At 37.3% G+C, this 20,185-nt stretch overlaps 1 protein-coding gene across 1 annotated transcript in view; it reads left to right on the forward strand.

Moving 5' to 3' along the window:
- Window positions 1-20,185, forward strand: part of LOC115833669 (putative coiled-coil domain-containing protein 144C) — a 51,008-nt gene that overhangs the window by 24,220 nt on the left and 6,603 nt on the right. The window contains exons 2-3 of the mRNA XM_030808390.1: window positions 3,221-4,165; window positions 5,862-6,005. Coding sequence (XP_030664250.1) covers window positions 3,269-4,165; window positions 5,862-6,005 — 1,041 coding nt within the window. The 5' untranslated portion in view covers window positions 3,221-3,268. The remainder of the gene's footprint in view (window positions 1-3,220; window positions 4,166-5,861; window positions 6,006-20,185) is intronic.

Genomic DNA, 20,185 nt, shown 5'->3' on the forward strand with positions numbered 1-20,185 from the left:
CCAGATAATGAACATGTTTTTAACATAGATGAGGAGAATTTTTATAATGATGGAGACTCTAAGAAAGCAAGGAACTGTGAGCTGAGATCGTGCCACTGCACTCCAGCCTGGGCAACAGAGCGAGACTCCTTCTCAAAAAAAAAAACAAAAAAGCAAACAAACAAACAAAAAAGAAAGCACGGGACCCATAAATTGTTACAATGGAAATGAAAGAAAGTGGAGTTCGATATGCAAATGACAAAAAAATATGACCAAGATACCATGAGGCACCAAATTAGACATCAGGCATATGCCTCTATCTAATGATCCAAAAGGTCTTTTAGATTCATGGGGTACCCCCTCCAGAGAGATAAAACATGATTCAAATTAAAGGAGTGAGGCGAGATTGCGCCACTGCACTCCAGCCTGGGAGACAGAGCGAGATTCTGTCTCAAAAAAAAAAAAAAAAAAAAAAAAAAAATACCACAGTATTTCTGCAGATATAGACACTTAGAGGAAAATAAAAGCAATACAGGACTTGTTCCAGAAGCCATTCTGTGACAGTCTCAGTGCTAGTAACTATAAAGTCATGGTGCCTGAATTAGAAAATGTGAGTTCTTTACCACTACATCATGACAGAACATCAAAAGTATATCTACAAAGAAAATTAGAGCAAGATATGCAAAGGTTTAAGAATGAAGTAGACATATTACAAGTAGAGTTCCTGGAGGTTTACTTGTTGCTACTCTTTGTTTTTTCTCTTTATCAATTATCTGATCCATTCTGAGTTTCTACTGATGAGAAACTCATGTGTAAAATAGGGTTATCTAAATCCATAATTGTACATAGAAATAGATTATTTCTGCTATCTAAATGATAGAAGTTCAGAAAAACTTTCTCTAATCTTTGTACCTTGATCAAGCAAAGTCTATTAAGTTTTCCAAGTGGTATAAGAAACCATAAACTAATTTATCCATATGCCTATGACCTTCAGAACCAGGATAAGCATAAAGAAAATTGCTTAAAAAATTATAGCCCTAGGGTTTTCCCTTCTATTTACATAAAGATGAGATGTGTTTAGCAATAAAGTGGGAATACAATGGGAAGGAAGAAATGACTGAAAAGAGAGAAAAATGTATTAGTCTTGAGAGTTGTAAGAAATATTCCTGTTTCTTGTGCTTTCATGTTTTGTAGTGTATCTGTTTAACTGCAACTCTTGCAACACATAATTATAACCACTTTAAATATTTTTGAGAAGTATATACACTTTCACATATTTTTTTGTTTGTTTTTTGTTTGTTTGTTTGTTTGTTTGTTTTTTGAGATGGAGTCTCATTCTGTTGCCAGGCTGGAGTGCAGTGGCACGGTCTCGGCTCACTGCAACCTCCGCCTCCTGGGTTCAAGCGATTCTCCTGCCTCAGCTTCCCAAGTAGCTGGGATTACAGGCACATGCCACCACGCCCGGCTAATTTTTATATTTTTAGTAGAGATGGGGTTTCACCATTTTAACCAGGCTGGTCTTGAACTCCTGACCTCGTGATCCGCCCGCCTCGGCCTCCTAAAGTGCTGGGATTACAGGCGTGAGCCACTGCGCCCGGCCGCTTTCACATATTTTTAATAACTCTCAAATGTTTCTGTTGAGTCAGACCTCTACATTCTATTATTTGATAGAGTATGGTGAGTTATGGCATATATGATATTTTTATATAAGTAGCATAAATCCTCAGCCAAAAATTTAGTATATGACTTTAAAGTAGAAAGCTGAGTTCTAGACAGATAAAAAAGAAAGATAAAAGGCAGTGGGGAAAAGAATAGCTTAGTGCACAAAGGGCGAAGCTTCCTTCTGTTCCTGAAGCCCACAATGTCACATCCTCTAAATCTGGCCATTTAAAATCCAAGTTGTAAAGAAGGAAGAAGATAATTTTTGTCTTTGTCTTTTATGAGGTGGTGGTGGTGGTTCTGGCCTTTGGCCCACTGAATAAAATGATGTTCTTAATTTAATGCCATTTGTCTGCAATAGTCAAGTAGTGATATTCATATTGGCCTCATGAAAAGCAGAAGCATTTAATACTTTCCATAGGAATTAATGATCTTTCTATAATGTCAAAACCCTTGCTACTAACAAAACGTGTTCTAGTTGTTGAAAGTCATTTAATCTTATTTTTATATTAATGGAGGGGTTAGTTTATTACTTCCACTGATTGGTAAGAAGAAAATGTATAGGCAGTTCAGAGACCATATTTTGGATGTTCTTCTTTTTACTTTTGAGAAGATTAACAGTCTGCTCCAATAGTGTCTAATTTGAGTACAAAGAGTTTGAACACAATGGTATGCCACAATATAAACTAGTGATAATTTACTAATATGTATTTTGTTCCTAGTAAAATAGTTCAGTATATTCCCCCATTTCACATTTATTACTCTTTCAAACATTATAAAGAGGAAATAGAAGTTATTGCAATGGCAAATGATTTTATGACTCTCTAAGCAAAGCTCTATAATTTTATCTTATTTACTATTGGTGTTTTGAAATAAAAAAGCTTCTTTTTGTATTTATTTACACTAAAGAAAGAAATGTGATTCGGTGGAGGCACACTCGAAGTAGAGTTAGAAAACCTGGGGAAAATTCTGCAGCTTGCTTGTTTTTTGACCACTCCTTTGCAGAATTGTGATACTTGAGTTCTGTGATATATATAGAAGTGCTTAGTGAGATGCTTATATTTAGCATTTATGCATGTATGTCATTCTTAGAACTGACTATAAAAATGGTACAAAAATAGTATATCTGTAGAATATTCTCAGGAAAAAGGAGCTTAAAGGACATTGGGAAATTTCATCTGTCCAAATATATGCAGAGCTAAGGCTCTTAGTATATGGTGGTATATAGGTTAGATATCGGAGTGTAAACCCAATATTTAATGTAGCAAACTTTTTAAATCTTTTATTTTATGCCTTTGTGTTTGTTGTTGTTCTGAGAAAGGTTTTTCCATTTTTGGGAACCTTACACATTCTCTAGTGGTTTCTCTTTTATGGATTCATTGTCTTTAAATAAATCTTTGACCTTTGGAGAATTTATACCTATGAGGTTTGAAGTTTTAATTCAACTTTTTTTTCCCAGTTAGATATTCATTCATGGCAATGCTTTCATTGTATAAATGTGCAGGACATTCGTTAATTTCAGAGAAAGAAATGAGATGTCATTGTATTGAATGCTAGCTAAAAGTTTCCTTTGTTTATTTAGATTTCTCATGAGCATAAGAAGGAAAAAGATCTGTTGCATAAAAATTGCATGTTGCAGGAAGAAATTGCCAGGCTAAGACTGGAAATAGACACAGAGAAAAATCGGAACCAGCAAAAGGAAAATAATTATCTTGAGGAGATTAAAATTGTGAAAGAAAAGAATGATTTCCTTCAAAATACTTTGAAGCTGAAAGAGGAAACATTTGCAACAATGATATTCCAGGACAGTATACAGCCTGAAGTTTTGAAAGCTGAGAATAAAATGCTCAGTTTTAAATTGGAGGATAAAAACCAAAACCAGGAGAGACTGGAAAGAGAAACTGAATCATACCATTGTAGACTGGTTGCTGCTATACAAGACTGTGATCAAAGTCAGGCATCAAAAAGAGATGTAGAACTTGATTTCCAGAGAACAAGACAAGAGTGGTTTCATTTAAAGGAAAAAATGAATTTTGATATGAATCACCTAAAAGATAAGAATGAGCTGCTTTCTGAAAAACTTTCTAATGCTGAAAATAAAATCAGAAGCCTCAAAATGAAGTTGCACCAGACAAAAGATGCTCTAAGGGAAAAGACATTGGTTTTAGAAGATGTCCAAAGAGAACTAACCCAATCACAACGTCAGAGGAAAGAAATTGAACAAATGTTTCAGAATGAAGAAAGCAAAGTGAGTAAATACATTCAAAAGCAAGAATCTCTAGAGGAGAGATTATCTCAAATACAAAACGAAAATCTGTTACTTCGACAGGAACTGGATGAGGCTCACAAGAAAGCTGACAATAAAGAAGAGACAATAATTAATATCCAAGAGCAATTTAATGCTATTTTGAAAGATCAAGCTCAAGAGCAAAGTCTTCTACTAGAGCAGAAAAACAACTTAATCAATAAATGCAATTTCATAGAAAAAAGATTGTACAAATATGAAAAAGAGAAAGCAGAAAGAAATGTAAGTATTGAGAAAGAAAATATTTTTCAAACTTCTTGAAAGAAAATGTAAAGTAATATTTGGTTTTTGCTAAATGATGAGTCTCATTGAATATAAAAATATATGTATTATAAACATATTTGCTTTATCAGCCTAGAAGCATACCAGCAAAAAAAGTTAGACTGGAAAGATGCTTTACTTTGAGTAAAGAAATAATGTCACCTATGAAACATTGAGAGGTTAAGTTACAAGTTGTTAATAGATAGAGACTAACTTCAATAATGCAGTCTTACACTGCTGAAATAATACCTTTTTTTAAAATTTGAGACAGAGTCTCATTCTGTTGCCCAGACTAGAGTGCCGTGGCATGATCTTGGCTCACTGCAACCTCCACTTCCCGGGTTCAAGCGATTCTCCTGCCTCAGCCTACCGAGTAGCTGGGATTACAGGTGCGTTCCACCATTCCCGGCTAATTTTTGTATTTTTAGTAGAGATGGGGTTTTGCCATGTTGGCCAGGCTGGTCTTGAACTCCTGACCTCAGGTGATCCACCCACCTGGGCCTCCCAAAGTGCTGGGATTACAGGCGTAAGCCACCGCAACGGGCCTGAAATAATAATTTTAATGTCTTTATGTGGCCACATTTTGAGACCATGATGAAACAGATAAATGGAAATGCTCATACCTGAAATGAATATTTTGAAATTAAGATTCAATTTAGTGGGTGATTTCGACAGTTAGGTCCAGATTTCCCAGGTGAACTGAAGCGTACTGCTGTATCTCATAAGACTTTCCCTCAGGAACTTCTTATATATTTAAGTTAGTGTAATTTTATTTTTATTCATGTCAGTTTGACTTAAATCTGAAACTATTTCAATCTCAAATTATTGTCATGACCTCTCAACTCTTTGATGGGACCCACTTTTAATTAAATATAATTTGGGACAGATGTGAATATCAGTAAAACCATATTTGATTTACTGTTACCACTGGCATTTGTAATTTATTTTGAATGTTTTTACAAGTAATTTGTGCATAATTTTTATTTCAAGACTCAATGACTAATTTCATTTGGATATAACTTTGTCCAGTACAAAGATGATTGTAGCAATCTGAGATTTCTTTGTTTGGCATTGGGTCCCCATGTTCAAACTAACAAGGGGTGACAGGATTCACGTATAGTGGGAATGCAGTGAGTAGGGGAGAGAGTGTAGGAGCTGAGATCAGGGAGGTGGAGGCAAGATTATCAAGGGCCTCAAAGGCCATTGAAATTTTAGTTTTATTTCGATACAGCAATCTATTGGAAGGATTTGAGCAGGCAATTGAATATATGAGGAATTGTGAAGTTGATCTGAACTTCTAATAAAGAAGAGAGAAAACATTTCAGAGTATAGAATTTACCACCACTAGTCTCACTCACATACCCATTTCTTTCTGAGACTTCAGTAGATAATTAAGCATTGCAAACTTAGGTGATGCAGGTATAATGGGCTGTATCTGTTGTCTAAGTTACAGAATGCTGATTTGGCAAGAAAATAACACCTTTTCTGTCCTTAACTGAATTCAGTATTGAACAGGAATGTTCATTACACATGAGGAAAGGTAGGTAAATCAATGTGTGTGGTAATATTTTTCAAAGCATATATGTTAGAGTTAAATTCTATGACCATCATTTAATAATAAGGTGACATAAAATCAATAACAAAAATATCTTTCCAGGAAATTGTGAGACAGATTCAAGAACTGGCTGATACTGTAAAAAAACAACCTATATCAGAGCCTTCACTAGAGGCTACACCATGTTATGTTAATTTAGATGAAACACAGGACTCAAAGAGGAGATCAGGTCAAATCAGAAGTCAAGTATGTATAAAACGTAACACGTCAACAGTCTATAGCTGGTTAAATAATATCAAGTGTTTTAGTATACTAATTTCAGTAAACAGCTTTCTTTTTTATTTTCATTATAATTAATTTTATTATCACTATAATGTACTTATTTCTTAACCTCTTGACTTTTATTCTGTCATTTTTTCCTCTTAAGTATGTACATATTTTTCTTATAATATTTACCTTCAGGAAAAGTTGAGAATTAGACATCATATCTCACAAAAGTTGTGAGACTTTTTTCTGTGAAACAGTATTTTTTTAGTGATTTTTCTCTATTGCCATGGTGAGGCACATGAGATTAAATCGAGGATAATGTTTATTTCAGAAAATTGTCTTATTTCTTATCTTTACTTTTGTGAATGCGTACAGAATCTCTGTATATTTCATGCATTTCAGGATAACTTGTACAGGAAAGACTGTTATACTGGTCTTCAAAATGCAAATGTTTTAGATTAGTTTACAAACTACTTGAAATGTTAGGCATTTCCTTCCTATTTTGTTTCTTTTAAATATATTGTAAAACAGAAATATACAGATCATGTATAGTATATCATCCAAAGTAGAGAAGTAAGAAATTTATCAAAATCCTGCCATTTGATTTTTAAAAACAACTTTATTAAGATGTAATTCACCTACCATACAGTTCATCCATGTAAAGTGCACAATTCACAGTTTCTTAGTATATTCACACAGTTGTGTAACCATCGCCACCATCAATTTTAGAACATTTTTATGACCCTTAAAAGAAACTCTGCATCCCTAAGCTATCATCGACCAGTTTCCCCCTTTTTACTCAGCTCCAGGGAACCACCAGTCTCCTTTGATTGTATAGATTTGTCCATTCTGGATGTTTTCTATCAGTGGAAGTACACAATATGTGGTCTTTTGTGACTTTTTTTTTTCACTTAGCATAACATTTTAAGGGTTTTCTGTGTGGTAGCAGGTATCAGTACTTAATTTCTTCTTATTGCTGAGTAATATTCCATTGTGTGAATATACCAATCATTTTATTTATCCATTCATCAGTTGAAGGACCATCGGGTTGTTTCCAGTTTGGACTGTTATTAACAAAGCTGCCGTGAACTTTTATGTAAACGTGCTTGTGTTTGCATATGTTTTCATTTCTGTTGGGGTTATACTTATGAGTGGAATTGCTGGGTCATGTGTTAACTCTTTGAGGAGCTGCCAGTCTGTTTTCCAAAGTGGCTGCACCATTTTACATTCTTCTCAGCATCGTGAAGGTGTTCTAATGTCTTCACAGCCTTGCCAAAATTTTCCATATTTTTGATTGAGAAAAGATTTCATTCTAGTAGTGCTATGTGGTACTTTATTGTGGTTTTGATTTGCATTCTTCTAATGACTAATGACTTTAAGCATCTTTTTATGTGCTTATGAACCATTTGTATATCTTCTTTGGAGAAATATCTATTCAAATCCTTTGCCCATTTTCAAATTGTTTTTTTTTTTATTTCTAAATTTTAAGAGTTGTTTTTATATCCTAGGTGTAAGTCCCTTATCAGATGCATGATTTTCAAATATTTACTTCTACTCAATGGCCTTCCTCTTTGCTTTCCTGATGGTTCCTGTTCAAGTTCCAAATTTTGATCAAGTCCAATTAATCTATTTTTCCTTTTGGTGTTATGTCTAAGAAACCACTGGCAAATGCAGTCACAAAGATTTATGTCTGTGTCTTCATCTAAGAATTTTATAGTTTTAGCTCTTACATTTAGCTATTCTATTTTGAATAAATATTTAGATATGGCATTTGGTGAGATGATACCATTTGTTGGAAATACTATTCTCATTTGTTTTTTAACTCTTGTTGAAAATCAATTGAACACAAACATACAGATTTAATTTTGGATTCTCAATTCTAATATGCTGGTCTATGTCTATCCTTGTTCACTAACATGTCTTGCTCAATTTGTATGATATGGAGAAGGATTTTGTTACAAAATAAAGATGAGATGGTCTCACCTTCTTCATACAAACGGGCTCAAAGTAAGGTAAAGGGGAAATTGTACTTAATTTCTTAACATTCAAAGGACACATTTGTTTTACTACTGAGAAGATTAAAAATAGTTCCATGATATTCTCTTTATTTCCTCATTAAAGAAATGAACATAAACATCGAATACTAGATTGATTAATAAATACTCAAAGCTGCTTGTCTCTTAGAATTTTGATGAATTGAAATCAGGTCAAACATCTGATTTTGGACAGAAGATCAAATATTGCTAGTTTTTTTCACCATTTATACTTTGTGAACCCAGAAGATCTGAGACAGGTCTCAGTTAATTTAGAAAGTTTATTTTGCCAAGCTTGAGGACATGCCCATGACACAGCCTCAGGAAGTCCTGATGACATGTGGACAAGGTGGTCAAGGCACAACTTGGTTTTATACATTTTAGGGAGACATGAGACATCAATCAATATATGTAAGAAGTACATTGGTTCTGTCTAGAAAGGTGGGACAACTTGAAGCAAAGGCAGGAAGACTCAAAGTGGGGAGGGAGCTTCCAGGTTCCAGCTAGGTTATACACAAAGGAATACATTCTTCTGAGTTTCTGATTAGCCTTTCCAAAGGAGACAAGTCAGATATGCATTTATCTCAGTGAGCAGAGAGATGACTTGGAATAGAATGGGAGGCAGGTTTGCCCAAAGCAGTTTCCAGCTGGAGTTTTCCTTAGTGATTTTGGGGTCCCAAGATTTTTTCCTTTCACAACTTCAAATCATATATTTCCTTTCATCCTCACCATCTTTATCCCATAACTTGAGGAGCAAATTCTAAAAAGGCTCTTTTGCTTTATCAGACTTTGTAATTGAAGAAAATTTTAGAAAAACTTTCTCCTCAATAGTTCTTATGCCTTTCTCCTAATTGTCTGCCGCTTCTCATTAGCATTGTTTGTTGTTAATAAATTAAATTCAGCATTTATTAATTCCTACTTTAAGGGACATTAATTTCTACTGTGTAAGTTATTTCTTGTATTATTATATTTTAAGTTTTAGGGTACATGTGCACAACGTGCAGGTTTGTTACATATGTATAAATGTGCCATGTTGGTGTGCTGCACCCATTAACTCATCATTTAGCATTAGGTATATCTCCTAATGCTATCCCTCCCCACTCCCCCTACCCCACAACGGTCCCCAGTGTGTGATGTTCCCCTTCCTGTGTCCATGTGTTCTCATTGTTCAATTCCCACCTATGAGTGAGAACATGCGGTGTTTGGTTTTTTGTCCTTGCGATAGTTTGCTGAGAATTATGGTTTACAGTTTCATCCATGTCCCTATAAAGGACACGAACTCATTATTTTTTACAGCTGCATAGTATTCCATGGTGTATATGTGCCACGTTTTCTTAATCCAGTCTATCGTTGTCGGACATTTGGGTTGGTTCCAAGTCTTTCCTATTGTGAATAGTGCCGCAGTAAACATACGTGTGCATGTGTCTTTATAGCAGCATGATTTATAATCCTTTGGGTATATACCCAGTAATGGGCTGGCTGGGTCAAGTGGTATTTCTAGTTCCAGATCCCTGAGGGATCGCAACACTGACGTCCACAGTGGTTGAACTAGTGTACAGTCCCACCAACAGTGTAAAAGTGTTCCTATTTCTCCACATCCTCTCCAGCACCTGTTGTTTCCTGACTTTTTAATGATCGCCATTCTAACTGGTGTGAGATGGTATCTCATTGTGATTTTTATTTGCATTTCTCTGATGGCCAGTGATGATGAGCATTTTTTCATGTGTCTGTTGGCTGCATAAATGTCTTCTTTTGAGAAGTGTCTGTTCACATCCTTTGCCTACTTTTTTTTTTCCCCCTTAGTATTTATTGATCATTCTTGGGTGTTTCTTGGAGAGGGGGATGTGGCAGGGTCATAGGATAAGAGTGGAGAGAAGGTCAGCAGATAAACATGTGAACTAAGGTCTCTGGCTTTCCTAGGCAGAGGTCCCTGCGGCCTTCCGCATTGTTTGTGTCCCTGGGTACTTGAGATTAGGGAGTGGTGATGACTCTTAATGAGCATGCTGCCTTCAAGCATCTATTTAACAAAGCACATCTTGCACAGCCCTTAATCCATTTAACCCTGAGTTGACACAGCACATGTTTCAGAGAGCACCCGGTTATAGATTAACAGCATCCCAAGGCAGAAGAATTTTTCTTAGTACAGAACAAAATGGAGTCTCCTATGTCTACTTCTTTCTACACAGACACAGTAACAGTCTGATCTCTCTTTCTTTTCCCCACATTTCCCCCTTTTCTTTTCCACAAAACCGCCATCGTCATCATGGCCCGTTCTCGATGGTCGCTGTCTCTTCGGAGCTGTTGGGTACACCTGCAGAAAGGCTGTCACTTCACACTTGGAAGGTTGCACAGCGGCCAGGCAGAGGCGCTCCTCACTTACCAGATGGGGCGGCTGGGCAGAGGTGCTCCTCACATCCCAGACGGCTTCGACCACTTTTTAATGGGGTTGTTTGTTTCTTTCTTGTAAATTTCTTTGAGTTCATTGTAGATTCTGGATATTAGCCCCTTGTCAGATGAGTGGGTTGCAAAAATTTTCTCCCATTCTGTAGGTTGCCTGTTCACTAGGATGGTGGTTTCTTTTGCTGTGCAGAAGCTCTTTAGTTTAATGAGATCCCATTTGTCAATTTTGGCTTTTGTTGCCATTGCTTTTGGTGTTTTCGACACGAAGTCCTTGCCCATGCCTATGTCCTGAATGGTATTGCCTAGGTTTTCTTCTAGGGTTTTTATGGTTTTAGGTCTAACATGTAAGTCTTTAATCCATCTTGAATTAATTTTTGTATAAGGTGTAAGGAAGGGATCCAGTTTCAGCTTTTACATATGGCTAGCCAGTTTTCCCAGACCATTTATTAAATAGGGAATCTTTTCCCCATTGCTTGTTTTTGTCAGGTTTGTCAAAGATCAGATGGTTGTAGATATGTGGCATTATTTCTGAGGGCTCTGTTCTGTTCCATTGATCTATATCTCTGTTTTGGTACCAGTACCATGCTGTTTTGGTTACTGTAGCTTTGTAGTATAGTTTGAAGTCAGGTAGCATGATGCCTCTAGCTTTGTTCTTTTGGCTTAGGATTGACTTGGCAATGCGGGCTCTATTTTGGTTCCATATGAACTTTAAAGTAGTTTTTTCCAATTCTGTGAAGAAAGTCATTGGTAGCTTGATGGGGATGGCATTGAATCTATAAATTACCTTGGGCAGTATGGCCATTTTCACGATATTGATTCTTCCTACCCATGAGCATGGAATGTTCTTCCATTTGTTTGTATCCTCTTTTATTTCATTGAGCAGTGGTTTGTAGTTCTCCTTGAAGAGGTCCTTCACATCCCTTGTAAGTTGGATTCCTAGGTACTTTATTCTCTTTGAAACAATTGTGAATGGGAGTTCACTCATGATTCGGCTCTCTGTCTGTTATTGGTGTAAAAGAATGCTTGTGATTTTTGCACATTGATTTTGTATCCTGAGACTTTGCTGAAGTTGCTTATCAGCTTAAGGAGATTTTGGGCTGAGACAATGGGGTATTCTAGATATACAATCATGTCTTCTGCAAACAGGGACAATTTGACTTCCTCTTTTCCTAATTGAATGCCCTTTATTTCCTTCTCCTGTCTGATTGCCCTGGCCAGAACTTCCAACACTATGTTGAATAGGAGTGGTGAGAGAGGGCATCCCTGTCTTTTGCCAGTTTTCAAAGAGAATGCTTCCAGTCTTTGCCCATTCAGTATGATATTGGCTGTGAGTTTGTCATAGAAAGCTGTTATTATTTTAAGATACGTCCCATCAATACCTAATTTATTGAGAGTTTTTAGCGTGAAGGATTGTTGAATTTTGCCAAAGGCCTTTTCTGCATCTATTGAGATAATCATGCGGTTTTTGTCGTTGGTTCTGTTTATATGCTGGATTACATTTATTGATTTGCGTATGTTGAAGCAGCCTTGCATCCCAGGGATGAAGCCCACTTGATCATAGTGGATAAGCTTTTTGACATGCTGCTGGATTTGGTTTGCCAGTGTTTTATTGAGGATTTTTGCCTCAATGTTCATCAAGGATATTGGTCTAAAATTCTCTTTTTTGGTTATGTCTCTGCCAGGCTTTGGTATCAGGATGATGCTGGCCTCATAAAATGAGTTAGGGAGGATTCCCTCTTTTTCTGTCGATGGGAATAGTTTCAGAAGGAATGGTACCAGCTCCTCCTTGTACCTCTGGTAGAATTCGGCTGTGAATCTGTCTAGTCCTGGACTTTTTTTGGTTGGTAAGCTATTGATTATTGACAGAATTTCAGAGCCTGTTATTGGTCTATTCAGAGATTTAACTTCTTCCTGGTTTAGTCTTGGGAGGGTGTATGTGTTGAGGAATTTATCCATTTCTTCTAGATTTTCTAGTTTATTTGCGTAGAGGTGTTTGTAGTATTCTCTGATGGTAGTTTGTATTTCTGTGTGATCGGTGGTGATATCCCCTTTATCATTTTTTATTGCATCCATTCGATTCATCTCTCTTTTCTTCTTTATTAGTGTTGCTAGCGGTCTATCAGTTTTGTTGATCTTTTCAAAAAACGAGCTCCTGGATTCATTAATTTTTTGAAGGGTTTTTTGTGTCTCTATTTCCTTCAGTTCTGCTCTGATTTTAGTTATTTCTTGCCTTCTGCTGGCTTTTGAATGTGTTTGCTCTTGCTTTTCTAGTACTTTTAATTGTGATATTAGGGTGTCAATTTTGGTTCTTTCCTGCTTTCTCTTGTGGGCATTTAGTGCTATAAATTTCCCTCTACACACTGCTTTGAATGTGTCCCAGAGATTCTGGTATGTTGTGTCTTCGTTCTCGGTTTCAAAGAACATCTTTAGTTCTGCCTTCATTTCGTTATGTACCCAGTTGTCACTCAGGAGCAGGTTGTTGAGTTTTCATGTAGTTGAGTGGTTTTGAGTGAGTTTCTTAATCCTGAGTTCTAGTTTGATTGTGCTGTGGTCTGAGAGACAGTTTGTTATAATTTCTATTCTTTTACATTTGCTGAGGAGTGCTTTACTTCCAACTATGTGGTCAATTTTGGAATAGGTGTGGTGCTGAAGAAAATGTATATTCTGTTGATTTGGGGTGGAGAGTTCTGTAGATGTCTATTAGGTGTGCTTGGTGCAGAGCTGAGTTCAATTCCTGGATATCCTTGTTAACTTTCTGTCTCATTGATCTGTCTAATGTTGACAGTGGGGTGTTAAAGTCTCCCATTATTATTGTGTGGGAGTCTAAGTCTCTTTGTAGGTCACTAAGGACTTGCTTTATGAATCTGGGTGCTCCTGTATTGGGTGCATATATATTTAGGATAGTTAGCTCTTCTCGTTGAATTGATCCCTTTACCATTATGTAATGGCCTTCTTTGTCTCTTTTGAGCTTTGTTGGTTTAATGTCTGTTTTGTCTGAGACTAGGGTTGTGACCCCTGCCTTTTTTTGTTTTCCATTTGCTTGGTAGATCTTCCTCCATCCCTTTGTTTTGAGCCTATGTGTGTCTCTGTACGTGAGATGGGTTTCCTGAATACAGCACACTGATGGGTCTTGGCTCTTTATCCAGTTTGCCAGTCTGTGTCTTTTAATTGGATCATTTAGCCCATTTACATTTAAGGTTAATATTGTTATGTGTGAATTTCATCCTGTCATTATGATGTTAGCTGGTTATTTTGATCATTAGTTGATGCAGTTTCTTCCTAGCCTTGATGGTCTTTAGAATTTGGTATGTTTTTGCAGTGGCTGGTACCGGTTGTTCTTTTCCATATTTAGTGCTTCCTTCAGGAGTTCTTTTAGGGCAGGCCTGGTGGTGACAAAATGTCTCAGCATTTGCTTGTCTGTAAAGTATTTTACTTCTCCCTCACTTATGAAGCTTAATTTTCCTGGATATGAAATTCTGGGTTGAAAATTCTTTTGTTTAAGGATGTTGAATATTGGTCGCCACTCTCTTCTGGCTTGTAGAGTTTCTGCCAAGAGATCAGCTGTTAGTCTGATGGGCTTCCCTTTGTGGGTAACCCGACCTTTCTCTCTGGCTGCGCTTAACATTTTTTCCTTCATTTCAACTTTAGTGAATCTGACAATTATGTGTCTTGGAGTTGCTCTTCTCAAGGAGTATCTTTGTAGTGTTCTGTGTATTTCCTGAATGTGAACGTTGGCCTGCCTTGCTAGATTGGGGAAGTTCTCCTGGATAATATCCTGCAGAGTGTTTTCCAACTTGGTTCCATTCTCCCCGTCACTTTCAGGTACACCAATCAGATGTAGATTTGGTCTTTTCACATAATCCCGTATTTCTTGGAGGCTTTGTTGGTTTCTTATTATTTTTTTTCTCTAAACTTCTCACTTCATTTCATTCATTTCATCTTCCATTGCTGATATCCTTTCTTCCAGTTGATCGCATCGACTAATGAGGCTTGCGCATTTGTCACATAGTTCTCATGCTGTGGTTTTGAGCTCTATCGGGTCTTTTAAGGACTTCCCTGCATTGGTTATTCTAGTTAGCCATTCATCTGATTTTTTTTCAACGTTTTTAACTTCTTTGCCATTGGTTCGAACTTCCTCCTTTAGCTCAGAGTAGTTTGATCTTCTGAAGCCTTCTTCTCTCGACTCGTCAAAGTCATTCTCCATCCAGCTTTGTTCCATTGCTGGTGAGGAGCTGCATTCCGTTGGAGGAGGAGAGGCACTCTGATTTTTAGAGTTTCCAGTTTTTCTGCTCTGTTTTTTTCCCATCTTTGTGTTTTTATCTACCTTTGGTCTTTGATGATGGTGATGTACAGATGGGTTTTTGGTGTGGATGTCCTTTCTGTTTGTTAGTTTTCCTTCTAACTAACAGTCAGGACCCTCAGCTGCAAGTCTGTTGGAGTTTGCTGGAGGTCCACTCCAGACCCTGTTTGCCTGGGTATCGGTAGCAGTGGCTGCAGAACAGCGGATATTTGTGAAGGCAAATGCTGCTGCCTGATCGTTCCTCTGGAAGTTTTGTCTCAGAGGAGTACCTGGCTGTTTGAGGTGTCAGTCCACCCCTACTAGGGGGTGCCTCCCAGTTAGGCTGCTCATGGGTCAGAGACCCACTTGAGGAGGCAGTCTGCCTGTTCTCAGATCTCAAGCTGTGTGTTTGGAGAACCGCTACTCTCTTCCAAGCTGTCAGACAGGGACATTTAAGTCTGCAGAGGTTACTGCTGCCTTTTGTTTGTCTTTGCCCTGCCCCAAGAAGTGGAGCCTACAGAGGCAGGCAGGCCTCCTTGAGCTGTGGTGGGCTCTACCCAGTTTGAGCTTCCTGGCCGCTTTGTTTACCTACTGAAGCCTTGGCAATGGCGGGCGCCCCTCCCCCAGCCTTGCTGCCGCCTTGCAGTTTGATCTCAGACTGCTGTGCTAGCAATGAGCGAGGCTCCGTGGGCGTAGGACCCTCTGAGCCAGGTGTGGGATATAATCTCCCGGTGTGCCATTTGTTAAGCCTGTTGGAAAAGCGCAGTATTAGGGTGGGAGTGACCCGCTTTTCCAGGTGCCATCTGTCACCCCTTTCTTTGACTAGGAAAGGGAACTCCCTGACCCCTTGCGCTTCCCGGGTGAGGTGATGCCTTGCCCTGCTTTGGCTCACGCATGGTGTGCTGCTCACGCATGGTGTGCTGCACCCACTGTCCTGCACCCACTTTCTGGCACTCCCCAGTGAGATGAACCCAGTACCTCAGTTGGAAATGCAGAAATCACCCGTCTTCTGCGTCACTCATGCTGGGAGCTGTAGACAGGAGCTGTTCCTATTCAACCATCTTGGCTCCCGTAAGTTATTATTTTTTGATGTCTCTTTGTTTAAATAAAATTTTCTGTTTATTTTTTCCTAAGAAATTACCCAAAGTTGAGTCGCTGATAACATTTATTTAGTTCAGCCATCTGTGGCTGGGGAAAACCTTGGCCAGGACAGCTTGTCTCCATTCCCCTGAGCTTCACTTGGGATAAATCAGAGGTTGGAGGACTGGAATCCCCTGAAGGCTTGTTCCCTAACTGTCTGGTTGTTCATGATGGCCATTGACTGAAACTTTAGTTGGGGCAGGCAGCTCAAATACCTTCATTGGAACTCTTAGGCTGTCTTTGTGGCCTGAGCTTCCTCACAACATGGGGGCTAAGTTCCAAGGACAAGCAGTGTGAAGTAGAGGGCGTTTTCTAACTTAATGTTGGAAGGCACATGGTATCACTTTTACCGCATTTCTTCATTAGAGGCAAGTCAGTAGGTTTGGCCCACAGTCTACTTCTTTATAGGATAAATTTTTTCTTCTATTTTTATTATTTATCTATTTATGTATATTAGAAATTGGATCTCACTGTGTTACTCAGGCTGGCCTTAAACTCCTGAGCTCAAGGGATCCTCCTGCTTCAGCCTCCCAAATTGCTGTGACTACAGGCATGTTACCCCATGCCTGGCTTTCTTTTATATTCTGTGGTCATGTATATTTGTACATATTTATAGGATACATAGTAATATTTTGATACATGTAAGCAATGTATAATCATAAAATCAGGTTAATTATTATATCCAGCACTTCAACCATTTACCATTCTTTTTTTTGTGAACATTCACAATCCTCTCTTCTAGCTTTCAAAAAAATACAATAAGTCATAGTTAATCATATTCACCCTACAATGCCACAGAACACTAGAGTTCATTCTAACTAGTGATAATTTTTTATCCATTAACCAACCTCACCCCATCCCCCACTCCCCTTCATTTCCCAGCCTCTAATGTCCACAATTCTATTCTCTACTACCACGAACTCATTTTTTAAAAACATTTAGCTCCCACATGAGTGAGAATATGCAGCATTTGTTCTTCTGTGCCTGACTTATTCTATTTAACATAATGTCCTCTAAGGTCATCTATGTGGCTGAGAATGATATAATTTTATTCTATTTTATGGCTGAATAGTCTTCCATTGTGTACAGATACCACATTTTCTTTATGCAGTCATCTGTTAAACATTTAGGTGGATTCCGTATCTTAGTAATTATAAATAGTGATAAAATAAAAATGGCAGTGCTGGTATTTCTTTGATACATTTATTTTCTGTCTTTTTGATAAATACTCAGTAGTGGGATTGCTGGATTGTTTTATAGTTCTATTTTTAGTTTTTAAGAAACCTCCATACTGTTTTCCTTAATGGCTATACTAATTTACATTCCTTCCATCAGTGCATAAGAGTTTCCTTTTTCTACAACCTTACCAGCATTTTTTACTTTCTGTCTTTTTGATAGTAGCCATTCTAACTGTAGTGAGATGATATCTCATTGCAGATTTATTTCATTTCCTGATGATTACTGATGTTGAGTATTTTTTCATATATTTGTTGGCCATTTGTACATCTTCTTTTGAGAAATGTCTATTCAGATCCTTTGCCCACTTTTTAATCAGATTATTAATTTTGTTTTTGCTGTTGGGTTGTTTGAGCTCCTTATATAGTCTGAATATTAGACCTTTGTCAGATAAATAGATTGCAAACATTTTCTTCCATTCTACAGGTTGTCTCTTCACTCTGTTGGTTGTTTCCTTTGCTATGAAGAAACTTTAATTTTAATATAGTCTCATTGGTCTATTTCTGCCTGTGTTTTTGATGTTTTAGTCATCACAGCTTTGCCTAGACCAAGGTACCGAAGCATTTCTGCTCTGTTCTTTTCTAGTAGTTTTATAATTTTGGTTCTTATGATTGTCTTTAATCCATTTAGAGTAGATTTCTGTATATGGAGAACTATAAGGATCTAGTTTCATTCTTCTGCCTACAGATATCCAGTGTTCCCAGCCTTATTTGTTGATAAGAATGTTCTTTCCCCCATGGATGTTCTTGACATTTTATCAAAAATCAGATGGCTGTAAATATGTGGATTAATTTCTGGGTTCTCTATTCTTTCTGTTGGTCTGTGTATTTGTTTTTATACCAAAACCTTGTGTTTTGGTTACTGTATCCTTGTAATATATTTTGAAGTCAGGTAGACTTATGCCTCCAGCTTTTTTATTCCTCAGGATTGGTTTGGCTAGTGTGGCTCTTTTTTGGTTCCATGAGTTTTAGAGTCATTTTTCCTAACGCTGTGAAAAAACAATGTTGGTAGCTTGATAGGAATAGTGTGGATTGAATTTGTAGATTGCATTGGGCAGTATAAGCATTTTGATGATACTCATTCTTCCAATCCATAAGCATAGATTTTTTTCATTTGTTTGTTTAATTTCTGATTTCTTTTGGCATTGTGTATAGTTCTTCTTGTAGAAATCTTTCATTTATTTGGTCAGATGCATTTCCCAGTATTTTATTTTTTTGTGGCTATTTATAAATGGGATTGTGTTCTTGATTTGGCTTTCACCCTAAACATTATTGGTGTATAGAAATGCTGCTGATATTTGCATGTTGATTTTGTAACTAGAAACTTCACTGAAATTGCTATCAGATCTAGGAGCCTTTTGACAGTCTTTAGGGTTGTCTAGGTGTACAGTCATATCATCTGAAAAGAGAGATAGTTTGACTTCTTCAGTTCTTATTTGGATGCCTTTAATTCCTTTCTCTTGCCTGATTGCCCTGGCTAGGACTTCTAGTACTATGTTGAATAGGAATGGAGAGAGTGGGCATCTTTTTCTTGTTCCAGTTCTGAAGGAAAATGGTTCCAAGGTTAGCCCATCAAGTATGATGTTGGCTGTGTGTTTGTCATAGGTGGCTCTCATTATTTTCAAGTATGTTACTTTGATGCCTAATTTGTTGAATGTTTTGATCATGAAGGAATATTGCAAGTCTACTGAAAGTTTTTCTTGCATCTGTTGAGACGATCGTATGGTTTTTAAAAATTCTGTTTATGTGGTGAATCACATTTATTACTTTGTATATGTTGAACCAACTTTGCATCCCAGGAATAAAGCCTGTTAGATTGTAAAAAAGTGAATTTTGGGTCAGGCACGGTGGCTCTCGCCTGTAATCCCAGCACTTTGGGAGGCCGAGGCGGGTGGATCACGAGGTCAGGAGATCGAGACCATCCTGGCTAACACAGTGAAACCCCGTCTCTACTAAAAATACAAAAAATTAACCAGGCGTGGTGGTGGGCACCTGTAGTCCCAGCTACTTGGGAGGCAGAGGCAGGAGAATGGTGTGAACCCAGAAGGCACAGCTTACAGTGAGCTGAGATCATGCCACTGCACTCCAGCCTGGGCGACAGAGCAAGACTCCGTCTCAAAAAAAAAAAAAAAAAAAAAAAAAGGTGAATTTTTTGATGTGTTGCAGGATTTGGTTTGTTAATGTTTTGTTGGGAATTTTTGTGTCTATGTTCATCAGAGATATTGGCTTGCAGTTTTCTTTTTTCACTGCATCTCTTTCAGCTTTTAATGTCAAGATGATGCTGTATTCATAGAATGAGTTAGGGAGGAGTCTCTCAAACTCGATTGTTTGGAATAGTTTCAGTAGGATTGGTGACAGATCTTCTTTGTATGTCTGGTAGAATTTGGCTCTGAATCCATCAGGTTCAGGACTTTTTCTTTGGTTACTAGGTTTCTAAATTACTGATTCCATTTCAGAACTTGTTATTGTCTATTAAGGATTTTAATTTCATCTTGGTTCAATCTTGGGAGGTTTTGTATTTCTGGGAATTTATCCATTTCCTCTAGATTTCCTAGTTTCTGTGCATAGAGGTGTTCATAATAGTCTTTGATGATATTTTGTATTTCTGTGGGATCCATTGTAATGCCATCTTTGCCATTTCTGATTGTGCTTATTTGGATCTTCTCTATTTTTTCTTTGTTAATGTAGCTAGCTAGCTATCGATCTCATTTTGTTGATTACTTGTAAGGATTTTTGTGTCTCAAATTTATTCAGTTCTGCTCTGGTTTTAGTTATTTCTTTACTTCTGGTAGCTTTGAGGTTATTTGGTTTTTGTTTTGCTAGTTCTGGTAGGTGCGATGTTAAGTTGTTAATTTGAGACCTTTCTAGCTTCTTGATGTCTGCATTTAGTGCTATAAACTTTTTTCTTAATACTGGTTTTGCTGTATCCCGGAAATTTTGGCATATTCTGTCTCTGTTTTTATTTATTTTCAAGAGTTTTTAATATCTGTCTTTATTTTGTTGTTTACCCAAAAGTCATTCAGGAGCAAGTTGTTTAATTTTCATATAATTATATGACATTGAGAGAAATTC

This window comes from Nomascus leucogenys, unplaced genomic scaffold (assembly GCF_006542625.1).
Source record: "Nomascus leucogenys isolate Asia unplaced genomic scaffold, Asia_NLE_v1 Super-Scaffold_544, whole genome shotgun sequence".
In the NCBI taxonomy this organism is placed as follows: domain Eukaryota; kingdom Metazoa; phylum Chordata; class Mammalia; order Primates; family Hylobatidae; genus Nomascus; species Nomascus leucogenys.